The sequence below is a fragment of the Meles meles genome, chromosome 4 (assembly GCF_922984935.1).
Source record: "Meles meles chromosome 4, mMelMel3.1 paternal haplotype, whole genome shotgun sequence".
Lineage (NCBI taxonomy): Eukaryota > Metazoa > Chordata > Mammalia > Carnivora > Mustelidae > Meles > Meles meles.
In genome coordinates this window covers 48,751,380-48,769,184 of record NC_060069.1, presented here as the reverse complement: position 1 = coordinate 48,769,184, position 17,805 = coordinate 48,751,380, and the positions used below count along the sequence as shown (strand labels likewise).

General features: G+C 38.2%; 1 protein-coding gene across 3 annotated transcripts in view; it reads left to right on the top strand.

Annotated features, from left to right (window-relative positions):
- The window catches only part of CCDC50 (coiled-coil domain containing 50), an 84,095-nt gene that overhangs the window by 58,258 nt on the left and 8,032 nt on the right, over positions 1–17,805 (top strand). For 2 of the 3 annotated variants that reach the window (XM_046001849.1, XM_046001848.1), the window contains 4 exons: positions 3,828–3,943; positions 4,369–4,413; positions 4,511–4,615; positions 6,460–6,539. In XM_046001849.1, coding sequence (XP_045857805.1) covers positions 3,828–3,943; positions 4,369–4,413; positions 4,511–4,615; positions 6,460–6,539 — 346 coding nt within the window. The remainder of the gene's footprint in view (positions 1–3,827; positions 3,944–4,368; positions 4,414–4,510; positions 4,616–6,459; positions 6,540–17,805) is intronic. The other variant, XR_006817993.1, reaches the window with a different exon arrangement.

The following is a 17,805-nucleotide window of genomic DNA, read 5'->3' as shown; positions in this document are numbered from 1 at the left end:
TGACATATCAATAGTTCAAGTAAACTGTTTCTCCACTAGATATTTGAGACTTAGAGAGATATTTGAGACTTAGAGAGATATTTGAGACTTAGAGAGATATTACCTCAAATATACTTACTCATTAACTATTCTGTTCATTCATTCATGCATTCATTTATATTGAGGTATAATTAACATACTGTATTAGTTTTAGGTATACAGTGAAATGATTTGATATTGTGTATATTGTAAAATGTCCATAAGTCTGGTTAATATTCATCACCATATACAGGCACAAATTTTTTTCTTGTGATGAGAACTTTTAAGATGTACTTTAAAAAAAAAAAAACACATGTATTCTCTAACACCTTTCAAATATGCAGTACAATATTATTACCAATAATTAAGCCATAGTTACTTATTTTATAACTGGAAGTTTGTACCTTTTGACCCCCTTCAACCATTTTGCTCACTCCTTACCCTCTGCCTCTGGCAATTCCCAGTCTGTTCTGTGTATCTATGAGTGCTTTTCTTTTTTTCTTTTATTTTTTTTTATGATTTTATAAAGTGAGGTCATAAAGTATTTGTTTCTCCCTGGCTGACTTAGGTCACTTAGCATAATGCTGTCAGAGTCCTTCCATGTTGTTGCAAGTGGCTAGATGTTCTTTCTTATAACTGAATAATATTCCATTGTATATATACCATATTTTCTTTATCTCTTCATATGTTGATGGACCCTTAGATTGTTCCCATTCTTAGCTTTTGTAAATAATGCTATAGTGAACATGCGTGTACATATATCTTTTTGAGTTAGTGTTTTGTTTCTTTCAGACAAATATCCAAAAATGGAATTTATGGATCACATGGTAGTTCTATTTTTAATTTTTTGAGGAACCTCCATACTGTTTTCCATAGTGGCTGTTCCAGTTTACATTCTCACCAACAGTGCGCAAATGTTCCCTTTTCTCCACATCCTCACCAACAACTCATTATTTCTTGTCTTTTTGATAACAGCCATTCTAACAGGTGCAAAGTGAAATTTCACTGTGGTTTTGATTTGCATTTCCCTGATGATTAATGATGTGGAGCACCTTTTTATGTACCTGTTGGCCATCTATATGTCTTTGCAAAAATATTTATTCAGAACGTCTGCCCATTTTTAAGGCAGATTGTTTTTTGCTGTTGAGTTGGATGAATTCTTCTTAGATTTTGGATAGTAACTTCTTACCAAATTTGTAAATATTTTCTCCCATTCCATAGATTGCCTTTTCATTTTGTTAATGATTTCCTTTGCTGTATAGAAGCATTTCAGTTTGACATAGTACCAGTTGTTTAGTTTTGGTCTTGTTGCTTTTACTTTTGGTGTCAAATCTAAAAAAAAAAAAAAAAATCATTTCTAAGAGCTTGTGTTTTCTTCTAAGAGTTTTATGGTTTCAGGTCTTATGTTCAGGTCTGTAATCTACTTGAGTTATTTTTTTAAAAGATTTTATTTATTTATTTGGCAGAGAGAGATCATAAGTAGGCAGAGAGGCAGGCAGAGAGAGAGAGAGGAAGCAGGCTGCCGGCTGAGCAGAGAGCCCGATGCGGGGCTCGATCCCAGAACCCTGGGATCATGACCCAAGCCAAAGGCAGAGACTTTAACCCATTGAGCCACCCAGCCACCCCCACTTGAGTTATTTTTTTAATAGTATAAGTCCAGTTTCATTCTTGTGCATGTAGCTGTCCACTTTTACCCACACCACTTATTGAAGAGACTGTATTTTCCCCATTGTATATTCTTGGCTTCCTTGTCAAAGATTAATTGAACATATATGCATGGATTTATTTCTGGGCTCTCTATTCTGTTCCATTGACCTGTGTATCCTTTTAAACTGCCTGGAAGTTACAGTCTTACCACCCTGTCAAACGGATTAAGTTTGTTTATTTGACTATTTCATTTGAATGTCTTCTAGGTGTCTTTGAAAGATACTAAGACAAAATGTTTTCTTAGTGAATTCTGTGGTGTAGAGTAAGAGTGGAGAGGGTTTAGTGTGTTAAAATCTGAACACATCCCACTCTGTTGTAACTTTCACTGGTGGCAAAATGGAAGGAACAAGGCCTAACTGTAATCTTTGCTGATTTTGATACTTAGAGAAGTATCAGTTTCCTATAGATAGGAGAATAGTATCACAACCTCTTTCCCACTAACTTTGTCCAATTCCAGCTCCCTATCTAATTTCATTTATTTTCCCTGAAATACCGTTTTCCAGTTATGACCAAACTAATGATAACTCAGGGAGGTTTATATTTCATTTAAATATGGTTCACTCTTGGGAATATCTCTCTGTTTCCTGACTGTCCCAAACCACTCAGAAATCTGGTTTAAAGCCAGCCCAGCCCAGCCTAGCCCAGCAATGTAAGATTCAGTAACTCTAGAGATGATGGGAAATTGAAGTGAATTCTGTATTCTGGATAAACAGGTGCTAATAGGCCTGAAGTTAAGAAATCCAGGATTAATAATCTGTATTTGTGGGGAAGACAGATGAATACATGGCTTATGGATTTACCACAAAGCTAGGTGTAAAACTCTACAAAGAGAGACTTCTCCAGATAATTTAATTTAATTGTATTTTTTCTTTACTTTTTGTCAAGTGCAATGAGGCATTTTGATAAAAATTATTTTAACATATAGTTATTTTGATGGATATAATATAGTAAACTAATAGTTTTAATGGCATTTTCAAGCAAGCATCAACTATTAGGATTAAAACAACCGAACTGCTGATGGCCAGATCTCATCCAGGTTACTTAAGTTAGAATCCTTGAGGTTTGAGTCAAATATTTTTATGTTTATTTAAAGTATCCCAAGTGAGTTTAATATATAGCTAGAGTTGACAACCACTGATACAAAGAAGTAGGCAGTTAGGAGTAAATTTTCTTTCTCCCTTCAGTAGTCCCTTTACTGGAAGTCACTATTCCAGATGGTTAATCATGTTCATGGCACTAAAAATTGTTATTACTTCTGCATACAATACATTTACATTGTTGAATAATTGTAATTAATACAAGATACAAAGAGGGAAATATCTGCAATTTTGAAATAAACATTAGCAGTTGCCACTTGATTAAAAGTTATAAAAGGATTATATGTTGTTTATAACATTACAAAGTAAAATGCCAAAATTCCCCATCAGTCCCCCAATGTTCCTTTTCCCTCAGAGGAGTAGAAATCAAAGTCATTCATTATGTTCTCTGGTATTTCCCTTATGTTATATCTTCCCGAAAATTTAGCAACAACATTGAACTAATCAAAGCTACAGGAAGGATCTAAAGCAAGTAAGTTTGTTGACCATCAGAGCAGAAACTATGGTAGAGCCACGAGTGGGCTCACAGGTACTGTCACATAGCTCCCCGGTGATACTGTTTCTGTTCCCCCTGAAGTAAAGTATGCAAGGCTGAGTTAAATAGAAGGAAGACCCTCATTTTCTCCAGTCTTGACTCCCCAGCCTCTTTAAAACTCCTGACTCTCTAACTCTCCTCACTCTATTTTTTTTTTATTTCAGTGACTTCACCTTTTTTTCACTAGCTATTTTTGCAAAAGAGCCTCACTTACAGTTCATTGTGTGATTTTCTGCTGTTGGAAGAAATTATGTGAAAGGGGAGTTTTGCCTGGTGGTTTTGTGTGGATAACTTTGTTTCAATGTGTGGATAATTGCCACTTCTGTGCTTAGGGGAAAAGATTATTTCACGTGCACCCTGCACGGACTTCTGTAGTGGTGGCAGTGTTGTCAGTGTTAGATACTAAAGAACTTTTTTTGCACCTTTTCAGAAAGCAAATGCAGTTGCCTTATTACATTGAGTTTTTCTAGGAATGAAGCCAAGAGGGATGAAAGAAGCTGTCTCTACTCCCTCACGAGTGGCCCACAGAGATCAGGAACGGTATGATGCTGAAATTGCCAGAAAACTGCAGGAAGAAGAAATTTTGGTGAGTGAATTTTCACATAGAACTTTAGGTGATAATCACTAGGTTTTCTTGAAGTCAATCATTCTTGAGATTATGTAATAGGCATAATGAACCTCTATGAGTTGAGAAGCTGGTACCTTTTTTATGGGTGGAAAAATCAAGACAATGGGAATAGATTGTTCAGTTTTACTTACTGAGTAAACATTAGTAACAGAATTCCATATCTCTATCTCTCTTTCATTGAGTCCTGATAATCCTTTAGTAATCTGGCGTGGAATTTGATAAAAATAGCCCTTGCTCTGGCTGGTGAAAGTATACTAACTAAACTTCAGGGATGTTGATTACAGCTGGTTTGAAATACCAGTTTATTTTTATGGAAGATTTTTTATAATGGACAACACAGATTCTAATTAAATGACTCAACTTTGTGTATTTCTATACCCTAGGCTACCCAGGTAGATATGAGAGCGGCTCAAGTAGCCCAGGATGAGGTGAGTTCATACTCGTTTGACCATTACTCTTTAGAAATATCCTAGTAGTTTTTGCCCACAACTCTGCAATCAGTGATATTGACTGGATTTTGTTTAGGAAATCGCTAGACTTCTCATGGCTGAAGAAAAGAAAGCTTACAAGAAGGCCAAGGAGCGGGAGAAATCATCTTTGGACAAAAGGAAGCACGACCCTGATTGGAAGGTAAGTTCTGTTTATTGTTTCTCTGATTTTTGTAATGGGGACTCTGCTTTTAGGGTAAGTTCTGCAACTTATTTAGAGCTTACAAATTATCTATATCGCATATATGGATCTAATTTGTAAAAGTGACTTCATTACAAAGAAGCTTAATTCTTCAAAGTCACTGTGAAAAGATTACTGCTAAGATTGAAAACTCATTCCATTGATTTTAAGATCAGTTGAGGTGCAGGTGCCTCTGGTTATAAGCAACCTTAGTTTCACTAATATTTACCTTACAGGAGAATGTAGTATTTTCCCATGCTTTCCTGTTTCCCCAGTGGCCTTTTCTTTTTCTCTCTCTGCTTTCTCTGTGTGCTTATATTGTCCATCCGTGATCATGTACCCATAATTTTTCTTTCCTCTGACATAACTTGATCCATGGCAAACTGAGAGATACCACCAGCAACCATGGCTTAGGTCAGAGTGTAGGAACCTAGCATGAGCTTGGACTATCATCTTCCGCTCACAGTCAGAAACACTAGACAGAGTAGTGACTGCTGTTTCTTCTACTGTAAAATAATGTCATTGTTGTTCGTGGTGGTTGCAGGTCCAGGTTCACAGACATTACTCAGTAGTTACTGTGTGCAGTGCACCGCTCTGCACTTAACAGGGAAGGGCAAACATACAGTTCCTCATAATACTGTATAATGTAGGAGGGCAAACAGGACAATGTAGACCACTAACAGATACAAGGTCAAGCTGGCTGAAGAAAGCAGAGTAGAAGAACAGCAGAGTTGCAGGGAGGAAGAATTCCCAAGGTAAAGGTTTTTCAGAGAGGGACTTTTTACTAGGCCTGAGAGGATTCAGCTCGGGTGTGTATCCATGACATAGTGATGTTTAGCACTGTCCTCTCTCTCTTGAACAAATTCCTCCCTTGGGTCTCTGGAGGAATTTGTTTGAGAGAGAGGAGGAAAAAGAGGAGGAAATTAGGAGGAAAAAGAAGACATAGAAACCGTGATAACAGCATTGCTCTACTCTTTCCTATTGCTCAGTTATTCACTTGTCAGTCTGAAAACAAATGAAAGCATTATTAATTATGTATAGGTCTCTCCTTCTTTTACCCTTTTAGTAATTCAGGATTTTCCTAACAAATGTATTTCATTTTAGTAGAAGGGCTCCCAAATGCTTCTGCTATATAAGTTAAGCTACAAATAATTGCCCAGGAGTTACTCGGATTCTTTGTTAGCTCAACTGGGAAGAAGTATTTTTAAAAATCACAAATCAGGCAAGTAAAAGGGGAAGGCCACACTTCTAGCAAGTATCAAGACTTCTTTAGTTCCTAGATTCTGTAATTGGTGCTGGCATAGTCCTTCTGTTAGAAAGGTTGAATTGAATGTTCCTTAGTTTCCTGGCTTGAAAATCACCATCCCCAAGTCAGATGTTCGAAATAAGTTTAAGGCACAGACCTACATTCCACAGACTTGGGAAGTTCTTGTCAGCTGTTGTGCAGCTTTATGTTAATAATGGGTGACCAGGCACACTGCTGTCGGGGAGCATGTTGATGTGTAGTTAGCCCACCCATCTGGCTGCACTGACCACTTCCAGCATAGCTTTGTGATTACAATTTTTTTTTCTGAGTGAACATATGTAAAAATATCTTACTATTGTTGTTCATGTGAACGTAAGTTGAAATTGCTATAGTTTGATATGATTTAGATGTTTTCTAAACCTAACAATCTTACCGTTTGCTGTTTTCTATATGTATGTATTTTCTTTTTCTATTCCTTTCTTTTCTTTTCTTCTCTTTTCCTTTCTTTACTTTTCTTTTCTCTTTTTTTCTTTTTTTTTTTCTTTTTTCCTATCCTTAGCCAAAAACAACTAAATCGGCACACTCAAAGTCGAAAGAGAGTGATGACCCTCACCGTTCTAAGAATGACAGGCCAGCACGGTAAGATGCCACCTGAAAAGGGGAGTGAGGAACTTGACCTTGGGGTGAGTAAGGAGATGTGGATTGTCTGAGAAGAGTGTTCTTTGGAGAGGAGATCCAGAAATTGGCAGTTGTGAGGTGGTATCAAGTCTTGCAGGATTATTCTTAAACTTTGTTTCCATTCTTAAACTGGGTCGATCAAGTCAAATCAGGAAGATCATAATTTTATAGAAACTAGGGCATATAAAGAATGATGTGTTTTTTGTTAGGACCAGTTCTTGTCTTTGGATTCATAGCCCTCAGCTAAGAAGGGATGAACTTAAACAATTTCCCAGTAAAATCTCAGGTTTTGAAGTTTTACAGAGTTTCATGGTCATACTGGTGTGTGCTTGACATTTACACATGCTTAAGTTCATTTCTGCATGAGTCTCAAAGTCTTGGCACTTACTTGAACATGGCAGACTATTTTAAATCTAACTAGATCACATAGCTATGGCTACAGTAGATGTACTTTTGGACTTCTCTCAAACAGCCTTGGGTCATAGTTCAAGGAGTAGTTGCTATCTTTCTACCTCCTATCTCAAGTTAGCAATATTTAAGTCTCTGAGGAAGCAACCTTTTTTTGTTCTTTCTGTCCTTTATTGCTTCCTGTGGCTTTTCAAAACAAAACTTCATTGGAATAGAAAGAATATTATATACAGAAAGACAGAATTAACACTAAATTTCACATTTTGAAAATTCTTTTAAAACTTTGGATATTGGTCCTAATTATTAATATATGTATTAACTTTTATCACATTGAAAAATATATGCTGCTGTTGTTATGCATTGCCCACACTTAAACTGCTAGACTTTTTGACTTAAAATGAATATGTTTAGTGTCCTTAAAAGGCCAGATTGTTTTGGGATGTCTGGGTCTCTCAGTCAACTGAACATCTGACTGTTGATATCAGCTCAGGTCTTCATCTCAGGGTCATGAGTTCAAGCCCCATGTTGGCTCCACACCAACCTACTTAAAAAAAAAAATAAAAAGCTGTATTCTATTTTTAAAACCCATGGGCTTGGGGAGGAGTCAAGATGGCGGAGAAGTAGCAGGCTGAAACTACATCAGGTAGCAGGAGATCAGCTCCATAGCTTATCTAAACATTGCAAACACCTACAAATCCAACGGGAGATGGAAGAGAAGAAGAACAGCAACTCTAGAAACAGAAAATCAACCACTTTCTGAAAGGTAGGACTGGCGGAGAAGTGAATCTAAAACGACGGGAAGATAGACCGCAGGGGGAGGGGCCGGCTCCTGGCAAGCGGCGGAGGAACTGAGCACAAAATCAGGACTTTTAAAAGTCTGTTCCACTGAGGGACATTGCTCCAGAGGCTAACCCAGGGTGAAGCCCACGCGGGGTCAGCGTGGCCGCAGGTCCCGCAGGGTCACAGAAGGATCGGGGGTGTCAAGTGTCGCAGAGCTCGCAACTATTAGAACGGAGAAGCCGGCTGCAGAGACAGAGCCGAGGACTGAACTCTCAGCTCGGGGTTACCTTGAACTGGTCGCGGGCTGGGTGAACTCGGAGCGCGGCTAGAGGCTGGGGATACGGTAGTGATTGGGTGCTGTCCTCTGGGGGCGCACTGAGGAGTGGGGCCCCAGGCTCACGGCTCCTCCGGGCCGGAGACTAGGAGGCCGCCATTTTCATTCCCGTCCTCCGGAACTCTACGGAAAGCGTTCAGGGAACAGAAGCTCCCAAAAGCGAACCCGAGCCGATTACTTAGTCCGGCCGCCGGTAAGGGCGGTGCAATCCCGCCTCGGGCAAAACACTTGAGAGTCACTACAACAGGCCCCTCCCCCAGAAGATCAACAAAATATCCAGCCAGGACGAAGTTCATCTATCAAGGAAAGCAGGTTCAATTCCCAAGACCACAGCGCAATTCCAGAGGAGGAGAAAGCAAAGCACAGAACTCATGGCTTTCTCCCCATGATTCTTTAGTCTTGTGGCTAATTCAATTTTTTTTTCTTTTTTCAATTTTTTTTCTTTTTTTCTTTTTTCTTCTTCTGCCAAAATTTTTTAAAACTTTTACCCTTTTCGTTTTTAACGTTTTTTTGACTAGTTTATCTAAATATATATATTTTTTCTTTCTTTTTTATATATTTTTATTTGTTTTATTTTTTAACTTCTTTTTTTTTCTGAACCTCCTTTTATCCCCTTTCTTCCCCCCACAATTTGGGGTCTCTTCTGATTTGGTTACAGCGCATTTTTCTGGGGTCTTTGCCAACGTTTTAGTATTTTATTTGATCCTTCATATCCTCTTATCTGGACAAAACGACAAGGCGGAAAAAAATCACCACAAACAAAAGAACAAGAAACAGTACCGAAGGCTAGGGACCTAATCAACACAGACATTGGTAATATGTCAGATCAAGAGTTCAGAATGACGATTCTGAACATTCTAGCCGGGCTTGAAAAAGGCATGGAAGATATTAGAGAAACCCTGTCTGGAGAGATAAAAGCCCTTTCTGGAGAAATTAAAGAACTAAAATCTAACCAAGTAGAAATCAAAAAAGCTATTAATGAGGTGCAATCAAAAATGGAGGCTCTCACTGCTAGGATCAATGAGGCAGAAGAAAGAATTAGTGATATAGAAGACCAAATGACAGAGAATAAACAAGCCGAGCAAAAGAGGGACAAACAGCTATTGGACCACGAGGGGAGAATTCGAGAGATAAGTGACACCATAAGACGAAACAACATTAGAATAATTGGGATTCCAGAAGAAGAAACAGAGAGGGGAGCAGAAGGTCTATTGGCGAGAATTATTGGAGAGAATTTCCCTAATATGGCAAAGGGAACAAGCATCAAAATCCAGGAGATGCAGAGAACCCCCCTCAAAGTCAACAAGAATAGGTCCACACCCCGTCACCTAATAGTAAAATTTACAAGTCTTAGTGACAAAGAGAAAATCCTGAAAGCAGCCCGGGAAAAGAAGTCTGTAACATACAATGGTAAAAATATTAGATTGGCAGCAGACTTATCCACAGAGACCTGGCAGGCCAGAAAGAGCTGGCATGATATATTCAGAGCACTCAACGAGAAAAACATGCAGCCAAGAATACTCTATCCAGCTAGGCTCTCATTGAAAATAGAAGGAGAGATCAAAAGCTTCCAGGACAAACAAAAACTGAAAGAATTTGCAAACACCAAACCAGCTCTCCAGGAAATATTGAAAGGGGTCCTCTAAGCAAAGAGAGAGCCTAAAAGTAGTAGATCAGAAAGGTACAGAGACAATATACAGTAACAGTCACCTTACAGGCTAATAATGGCACTAAATTCATATCTCTCAATAGTTACCCTGAATGTTAATGGGCTAAATGCCCCAATCAAAAGACACAGGGTATCAGAATGGATAAAAAAACAAAACCCATCAGTATGTTGCCTACAAGAAACTCATTTTAGACGCAAAGACACCTCCAGATTTAAAGTGAGGGGGTGGAAAACAATTTACCATGCTAATGGGCATCAGAAGAAAGCTGGGGTGGCAATCCTTATATCAGATCAATTAGATTTTAAGCCAAAGACTATAATAAGAGATGAGGAAGGACACTATATCCTACTCAAAGGGTCTGTCCAACAAGAAGATCTAACAATTTTAAATATCTATGCCCCTAACGTGGGAGCAGCCAACTATATCAACCTATTAATAACAAAATCAAAGAAACACATCAATAATAATACAATAATAGTAGGGGACTTTAACACTCCCCTCACTGAAATGGACAGATCATCCAAGCAAAAGATCAACAAGGAAATAAAGGCCTTAAATGACACACTGGACCAGATGGACATCACAGATATATTCAGAACATTTCATCCCAAAGCAACAGAATACACATTCTTCTCTAGTGCGCATGGAACCTTCTCCAGAATAGATCACATCCTGGGTCACAAAGCAGGTCTCAACCGGTATCAAAAGATTGGGATCATTCCCTGCATATTTTCAGAGCACAACGCTCTGAAGCTAGAACTCAATCACAAGAGGAAAGCTGGAAAGAACCCAAATACATGGAGACTAAACAGCCTCCTTCTAAAGAATGAATGGGTCAACCAGGAAATTAAAGAAGAATTGAAAAAATTCATGGAAACAAATGATAATGAAAACACAACAGTTCAAAATCTATGGGACACAGCAAAGGCAGTCCTGAGAGGAAAATATATAGCGGTACAAGCCTTTCTCAAGAAACAAGAAAGGTCTCAAGTACACAACCTAACCCTACACGTAAAGGAGCTGGAGAAAGAGCAAGAAAGAAACCCTAAACCCAGCAGGAGAAGAGAAATCATAAAGATCAGAGCAGAAATCAATGAAATAGAAACCAAAAAAACAATAGAAAAAATCAATGAAACTAGGAGCTGGTTCTTTGAAAGAATCAATAAGATTGATAAACCCCTGGCCAGACTCATCAAAAAGAAAAGAGAAAGGACCCAAATAAATAAAATCATGAATGAAAGAGGAGAGATCACAACTAACATCAAAGAAATACAAACAATTATAAGAACATACTATGAGCAACTCTACGCCAACAGATTTGACAATCTGGAAGAAATGGATGCTTTCCTAGAGACATATAAACTACCACAACTGAACCAGGAAGAAATAGAAAACCTGCACAGGCCCATAACCAGTAAGGAGATTGAAACAGTCATCCAAAATCTCCAAACAAACAAAAGCCCAGGGCCAGACGGCTTCCCAGGGGAATTCTACCAAACATTTAAAGAAGAACTCATTCCTATTCTCCTGAAACTGTTCCAAAAAATAGAAATGGAAGGAAAACTTCCAAACTCATTCTGTGAGGCCAGCATCACCTTGATCCCAAAACCAGACAAGGATCCCACCAAAAAAGAGAACTACAGACCAATATCCTTGATGAACACAGACGCAAAAATTCTCGCCAAAATACTAGCCAATAGGATTCAACAGTACATTAAAAGGATTATTCACCACGATCAAGTGGGATTTATTCCAGGGCTGCAGGGTTGGTTCAACATCCGCAAATCAATCAATGTGATAGAACACATTAATAAAAGAAAGAACAAGAACCATATGATACTCTCAATAGATGCTGAAAAAGCATTTGACAAAGTACAGCATCCCTTCCTGATCAAAACTCTTCAAAGTGTAGGGATAGAGGGCACATACCTCAATATTATCAAAGCCATCTATGAAAAACCCACCGCAAATATCATTCTCAATGGAGAAAAACTGAAAGCTTTTCCGTTAAGGTCAGGAACACGGCAGGGATGCCCATTATCACCACTGCTATTCAACATAGTACTAGAAGTCCTAGCCTCAGCAATCAGACAACAAAAAGAAATTAAAGGCATCCAAATTGGTAAAGAAGAAGTCAAACTATCACTCTTCGCAGATGATATGATACTATATGTGGAAAACCCAAAATACTCCACTCCAAAACTGCTAGAACTTGTACAGGAATTCAGTAACGTGTCAGGATATAAAATCAATGCACAAAAATCAGTTGCATTTCTGTACACCAACAACAAGACAGAAGAAAGAGAAATTAAGGAGTCAATCCCATTTACAATTGCACCCAAAACTATAAGATACCTAGGAATAAACCTAACCAAAGAGGCTAAGAATCTATACACAGAAAATTATAAAGTACTTATGAAAGAAATTGAGGAAGACACAAAGAAATGGAAAAATGTTCCATGCTCTTGGATTGGAAGAATAAATATTGTGAAAATGTCCATGCTACCTAAAGCAATCTACACATTTAATGCAATCCCTATCAAAATACCATCCATTTTTTTCAAAGAAATGGAACAAATAATCCTAAAGTTTATATGGAACCAGAAAAGACCTCGAATAGCCAAAGGAATATTGAAAAACAAAGCCAAAGTTGGTGGCATCACAATTCCGGACTTCAAGCTCTATTACAAAGCTGTCATCATCAAGACAACATGGTACTGGCACAAAAACAGACACATCGATCAGTGGAACAGAATAGAGAGCCCAGAAATCGACCCTCAACTCTATGGTCAACTAATCTTCGACAAAGCAGGAAAGAATGTCCAATGGAAAAAAGACAGCCTCTTCAATAAATGGTGCTGGGAAAATTGGACAGCCACATGCAGAAAAATGAAATTGGACCACTTCCTTACACCACACACGAAAATAGACTCCAAATGGATGAAGGACCTCAATGTGAGAAAGGAATCCATCCAAATCCTTGAGGAGAATGCAGGCAGCAACCTCTTCGACCTCAGCCGTAGCAACATCTTCCTAGGAACAACGGCAAAGGCAAGGGAAGCAAGGGCAAAAATGAACTATTGGGATTTCATCAAGGTCAAAAGCTTTTGCACAGCAAAGGAAACAGTTCACAAAACCAAAAGACAACTGACAGAATGGGAGAAGATATTTGCAAACGACATATCAGATAAAGGGCTAGTATCCAAAATCTATAAGGAACTTAGCAAACTCAACACCCAAAGAACAAACAATCCAATCAAGAAATGGGCAGAGGACATGAACAGACATTTCTGCAAAGAAGACATCCAGATGGCCAACAGACACATGAAAAAGTGCTCCACGTCACTCGGCATCAGAGAAATACAAATCAAAACCACAATGAGATATCACCTCACACCAGTCAGAATGGCTAAAATGAACAAGTCAGGAAATGACAGATGCTGGCGAGGATGCGGAGAAAGGGGAACCCTCCTCCACTGTTGGTGGGAATGCAAGCTGGTGCAACCACTCTGGAAAACAGCATGGAGGTTCCTCAGAATGTTGAAAATAGAACTACCCTATGACCCATCAATTGCACTACTGGGTATTTACCCTAAAGATACAGACGTAGTGATCCGAAAGGGCACGTGTACCCGAATGTTTATAGCAGCAATGCCTACAATAGCCAAACTATGGAAAGAACCTAGATGTCCATCAACAGATGAATGGATAAAGAAGATGTGGTATATATACACACTGGAATACTATGCAGCCATCAAAAGAAATGAAATCTTGCCATTTGCGACGACGTGGATGGAACTAGAGCGTATCATGCTTAGTGAAGTAAGTCAATCGGAGAAAGACAACTATCATATGATCTCCCTGATATGAGGACATGGAGAAGCAACATGGGGGGGTAGGGGGATAGGAGAAGAATAAATGAAACAAGATGGGATTGGGAGGGAGACAAACCATAAATGACTCTTAATCTCACAAAACAAACTGGGGGTTGCTGGGGGGAGGTGGGATTGGGAGAGGGGGAGGGGGCTATGGACATTGGGGAGGGGAGGCGAACCATAAGAGACTATGGACTCTGAAAAACAACCTGAGGGTTTTGAAGGGTCAGGGAGGTTGGGGGAACAGGTGGTGGGTGATGGGGAGGGCACGTTTTGCATGGAGCACTGGGTGTTGTGCAAAAACAATGAATACTGTTATGCTGAAAAAAATAAATAAAATGGGAAAAACAAACAAACAATAAAAAAACCCATGGGCTTTTAGAAGATAATATCCTTCAGAAAACTACATCAGGTTTGTAAGGCTCTTAGGGCAGCAGTAGTATATTCTATCAATTGTTTAAAGTTAGTTCTTCTTGTATCTTTTAAGTAAGCACATGCCAAAGGGTTTTTTTTTTTTATATTTTTTTACTAACATATAATGTATTATTTGTCCCAGGGGTACAGGTCTGTGAATTGTCAGGGTTACACACTTCACAGCACTCACCATTGCACATACTCTTCCCAATGTCCATTACCCAACCATCCTCTCCACACTCCCCTTTCCCCGGCAGCCAAAGGTTTTTTTTAAGGCAGACTTTATTTTCATCCCTGCAATATCCAAGTAAAATGAGAAGTAATTAATGTCGTCTCAGTAGGTAAATAAGTATAGTTTATTATGTTTTCTTTAGTCAACTGAATTAAAACATCTTTTGGGTTTTTCTGTAGTCTCCTAAATTTTGGGGCACTTTAAACACTAATAATTTTGACATCAGATATGATAGACCAGTCTGGAATGTCTATTTAAAAAGATATATTAAAGTTGAAAACAAGTTTCTGAAATGTAAGTTACTTTAAAAATATTTGGTATATTGAAGATGAATAAACAAATGATCCAGTATTAAAAATAGCTATTTTAAATGAGTGAAAGTGACTGGTAGAACTGAAATCTTTTATTGACTTGAAAGGAAGATTTGTCTCTAAGTGTCAGTTATAGAAAGATCATATGTATAGATACAGATCTAGATATAGGTGACAAAATAAAAATGAGAATTTTAGGAAATTTGTATTTCATAGTTATAAAGTAAGCCTATTACCACAGATCTTGTACAACTAATATTAGAATATATGCTTTCTGGTTAGTCTGTGGTTTCCTCTTTCACATTTTCTATTTCTTCCTTCACGTTTAAGTATGGTGGATTTACTTATCTGTTTGTACAGAAAGAGATGGATTTAAGGATCATGGAGCATCCTAGGTCTAGAAGTTCACTTCAGTGTAGTGATAATAGTAGTAGAGGGAAAACAAATTATCATGAGAGCTTATAACATTCATGGTCCAAAATCAGTTTCTTTGTCCATTACAAGATTTTCTACCCTCTCTAAGGAAATACAAAGTCAGTTGGCGATCTGACTTAATTTAGACACTTTATAACTGAGAAAAGTTTCAACCAAGTTCCAAAGTCTTTTAAAGTAAAGGATTTTATAGTCATCATACTCTTGGTATTTTATTTGCATTCTTCCCTTAGAAAAACATATAAGCATTTTAAAAATCTCATTTAGTTCCTATAGCATTCTTATGAATATGAAATATATTTATCTCTACTTAGTCATTCATCAGATACTTGTTGAGTGTCCTAATAATTGCCCATATTTAGAATAAGCAGCAGTTAACAAGAAAAAACTGTTTCTTGTTCTCATGAAATGTGTCATCTAAACAATAGTATAAATAACTATTACCATGTTAAATGCTTTGGATGAAAAGTGCATGGTATTATAAGAGAATAAGGAAATAGCCTAGTCTGGGTATCTTGGAGGGCCTCTTAAAGAAATGACTTATTTAATTTAATTTTATTTATTTGAAAGAGAGAGCACTGAAAGTGGAGGTACGGGTGGGGAGAGAGAGAGAGGGAGAAGCAGACTCCACTGAGCAGGGAGCCTTACTTGGGACTTGATCCCAGGACCCTGTCATCATAACCTGAGCCAAAACCAAGAGTTGGATGCTTAACAGGCTGAGCCACCCAGGCGCCTGAAGAAATGATTTTTGAGTGAATTCTGAAAGGTATTTGGCTGTGTTGCTGACTTAAACATTTAAATTATTTTGGGAGAACAATAGGAAACAGGTATTCCTAATACTTCCAAAATTACGAAACAGACTATTGGTTAGCAAGCTTTTCCCGATTTTGAATATGAATATTCTTAGCTTTAAAACAGCTGAGTGCAGCAAATAGCTTGATAGGACTACTAGAAGCCATAAGCCAAGATTTGTTTGGTAATAAAAAACTGGACAGACCTAGGGTGTCTGGGCCGCTCAGTCAGTTAAGCCGTGGACTCTTGGTTCCGCGCTGAGTGGGGAGTCTGTTTGAGACTCTGTCTCTCCCTCTTCTTCTGCCCTTCCCCTGCTTGGTGCATGTGTTCTGTTCCTCTCTAAAATCTTAAACAACAACAACAACAACAAACACCAGAAAACAAACTAAGCAGACAGGATACGAAGAAAACTGAGAACATTCTAGGTTGATTTGTTTAGCCCGTGGAGGCCCTAGGGGATTTGTGGAAGTTCTGTGTGTTGTTTCACACGGTAGCATCCTTTTCTTTGATGGGTTGATGGTGAGGCAGTAATCATGGGTTTTTATTTGTTGTGTTTTTTGTTTTGTTTTGTTTTGAGAGTCCCACTTGGCTTTTGTTTTTCTGGGTTTTGATCACCTAATATGAGCGTTTAATGGAGGATGAAGATGAGGCTCTGCCATCCTGATCACCAGTACTGTTTTCTTGGGTCCAAGTTACTTCTTGAACCACCTTCTTTTTGAAGTTGAGTTTCTTTTTTTTTTTTAAGATTTTATTTATTTATTTATTTGACAGCGAGAGAGAGAGAGAGAGAGAGAGAGAGAGATCGAGATCACAAGTAGGCAGAGAGGGAGAGGGAAGCAGGCTCCCTGCTGAGTAGAGAGCAGAGAGCCCGATGTGGGACTCAATCCCAGGACCCTGAGATCATGACCTGAGCCAAAGGCAGCGGTTTAACCCACTGAGCCACCCAGGCGCCCTGAAGTTGAGTTTCTTAATTCTAGAGTCTGATCGTTTGTCTCAACTCTTCCTGCTAACTCCTAACACTACTTTTTAAGGTACATGTTACAAATGTTAGTCAATAATGAAAGAAAAACACTATGTTTAATTTCTAGTATTTGAAAGCAAGTAGTTCAAAGTGAAAAATAAGAAAAATAAAAAATACCGTATCATTTTATGCTCACATTATATTGTATATTAGTTATATATGTAGAACAAAAGCATGAAAATATAAAAATGTAAGCCAAATACCGCGTGAAAGTATAAGATGCACACGTGTGTATGTATAGTCTTGAATGCAGATACTGCTGCTGATAAAAACACACACGTGTGTAGCACAGTGAAGTGTAGTGAAGAGCACACTGATTTTGAAGAGGAGTCGAGTTTGAGCCCCACCCCTGCCATTTAACAACTGTGTGAGCTTGGACAGATCACTTGCCTCATCTAACCCAATGTAACTCCAGAGTATGTGTGTGATAGCTGCCCTGCAGACTGGTCCTGAAAGTTCATTGAGATCATCGGAGGAGAGCCCATAGCACAGTCCTCAAGCCTACATCCTGCACAGACCTGTGGCAGACTCCAAATACCCAGAGACCTGTTGCTTAGAGACCAAGGGAGAAATTTAAAATCTCTTGTCTTTATTCTTGCATGACAGAGCCATTTGTATCAAATTCATCATACCTTTCTGAACTGCAGTATACTCGTACCTTCCAGATTGCATATATGGTTACAAACAACATCCTTCAGCATGCTCATTTATTTGACATACTCTGTTATGTCTTCTGGTTCCATGCTCTAGTGCAGCATTTAATACACCTCTAAGAAACAACCAAAAAAAGGAGAGATTTTGTTCTTCATCTTCATCAATGCCAAGTGTTTACAAAAAAAAAAAAAAAAAATCTATGTCCCATGATTTTATTTTAAATTAAAAATAATTTTAAAAAATTAAAATAATTTAAAATAAGTTTTGGAGTAATAAAAATTCCCCAGTGTTTTTACATTTTATC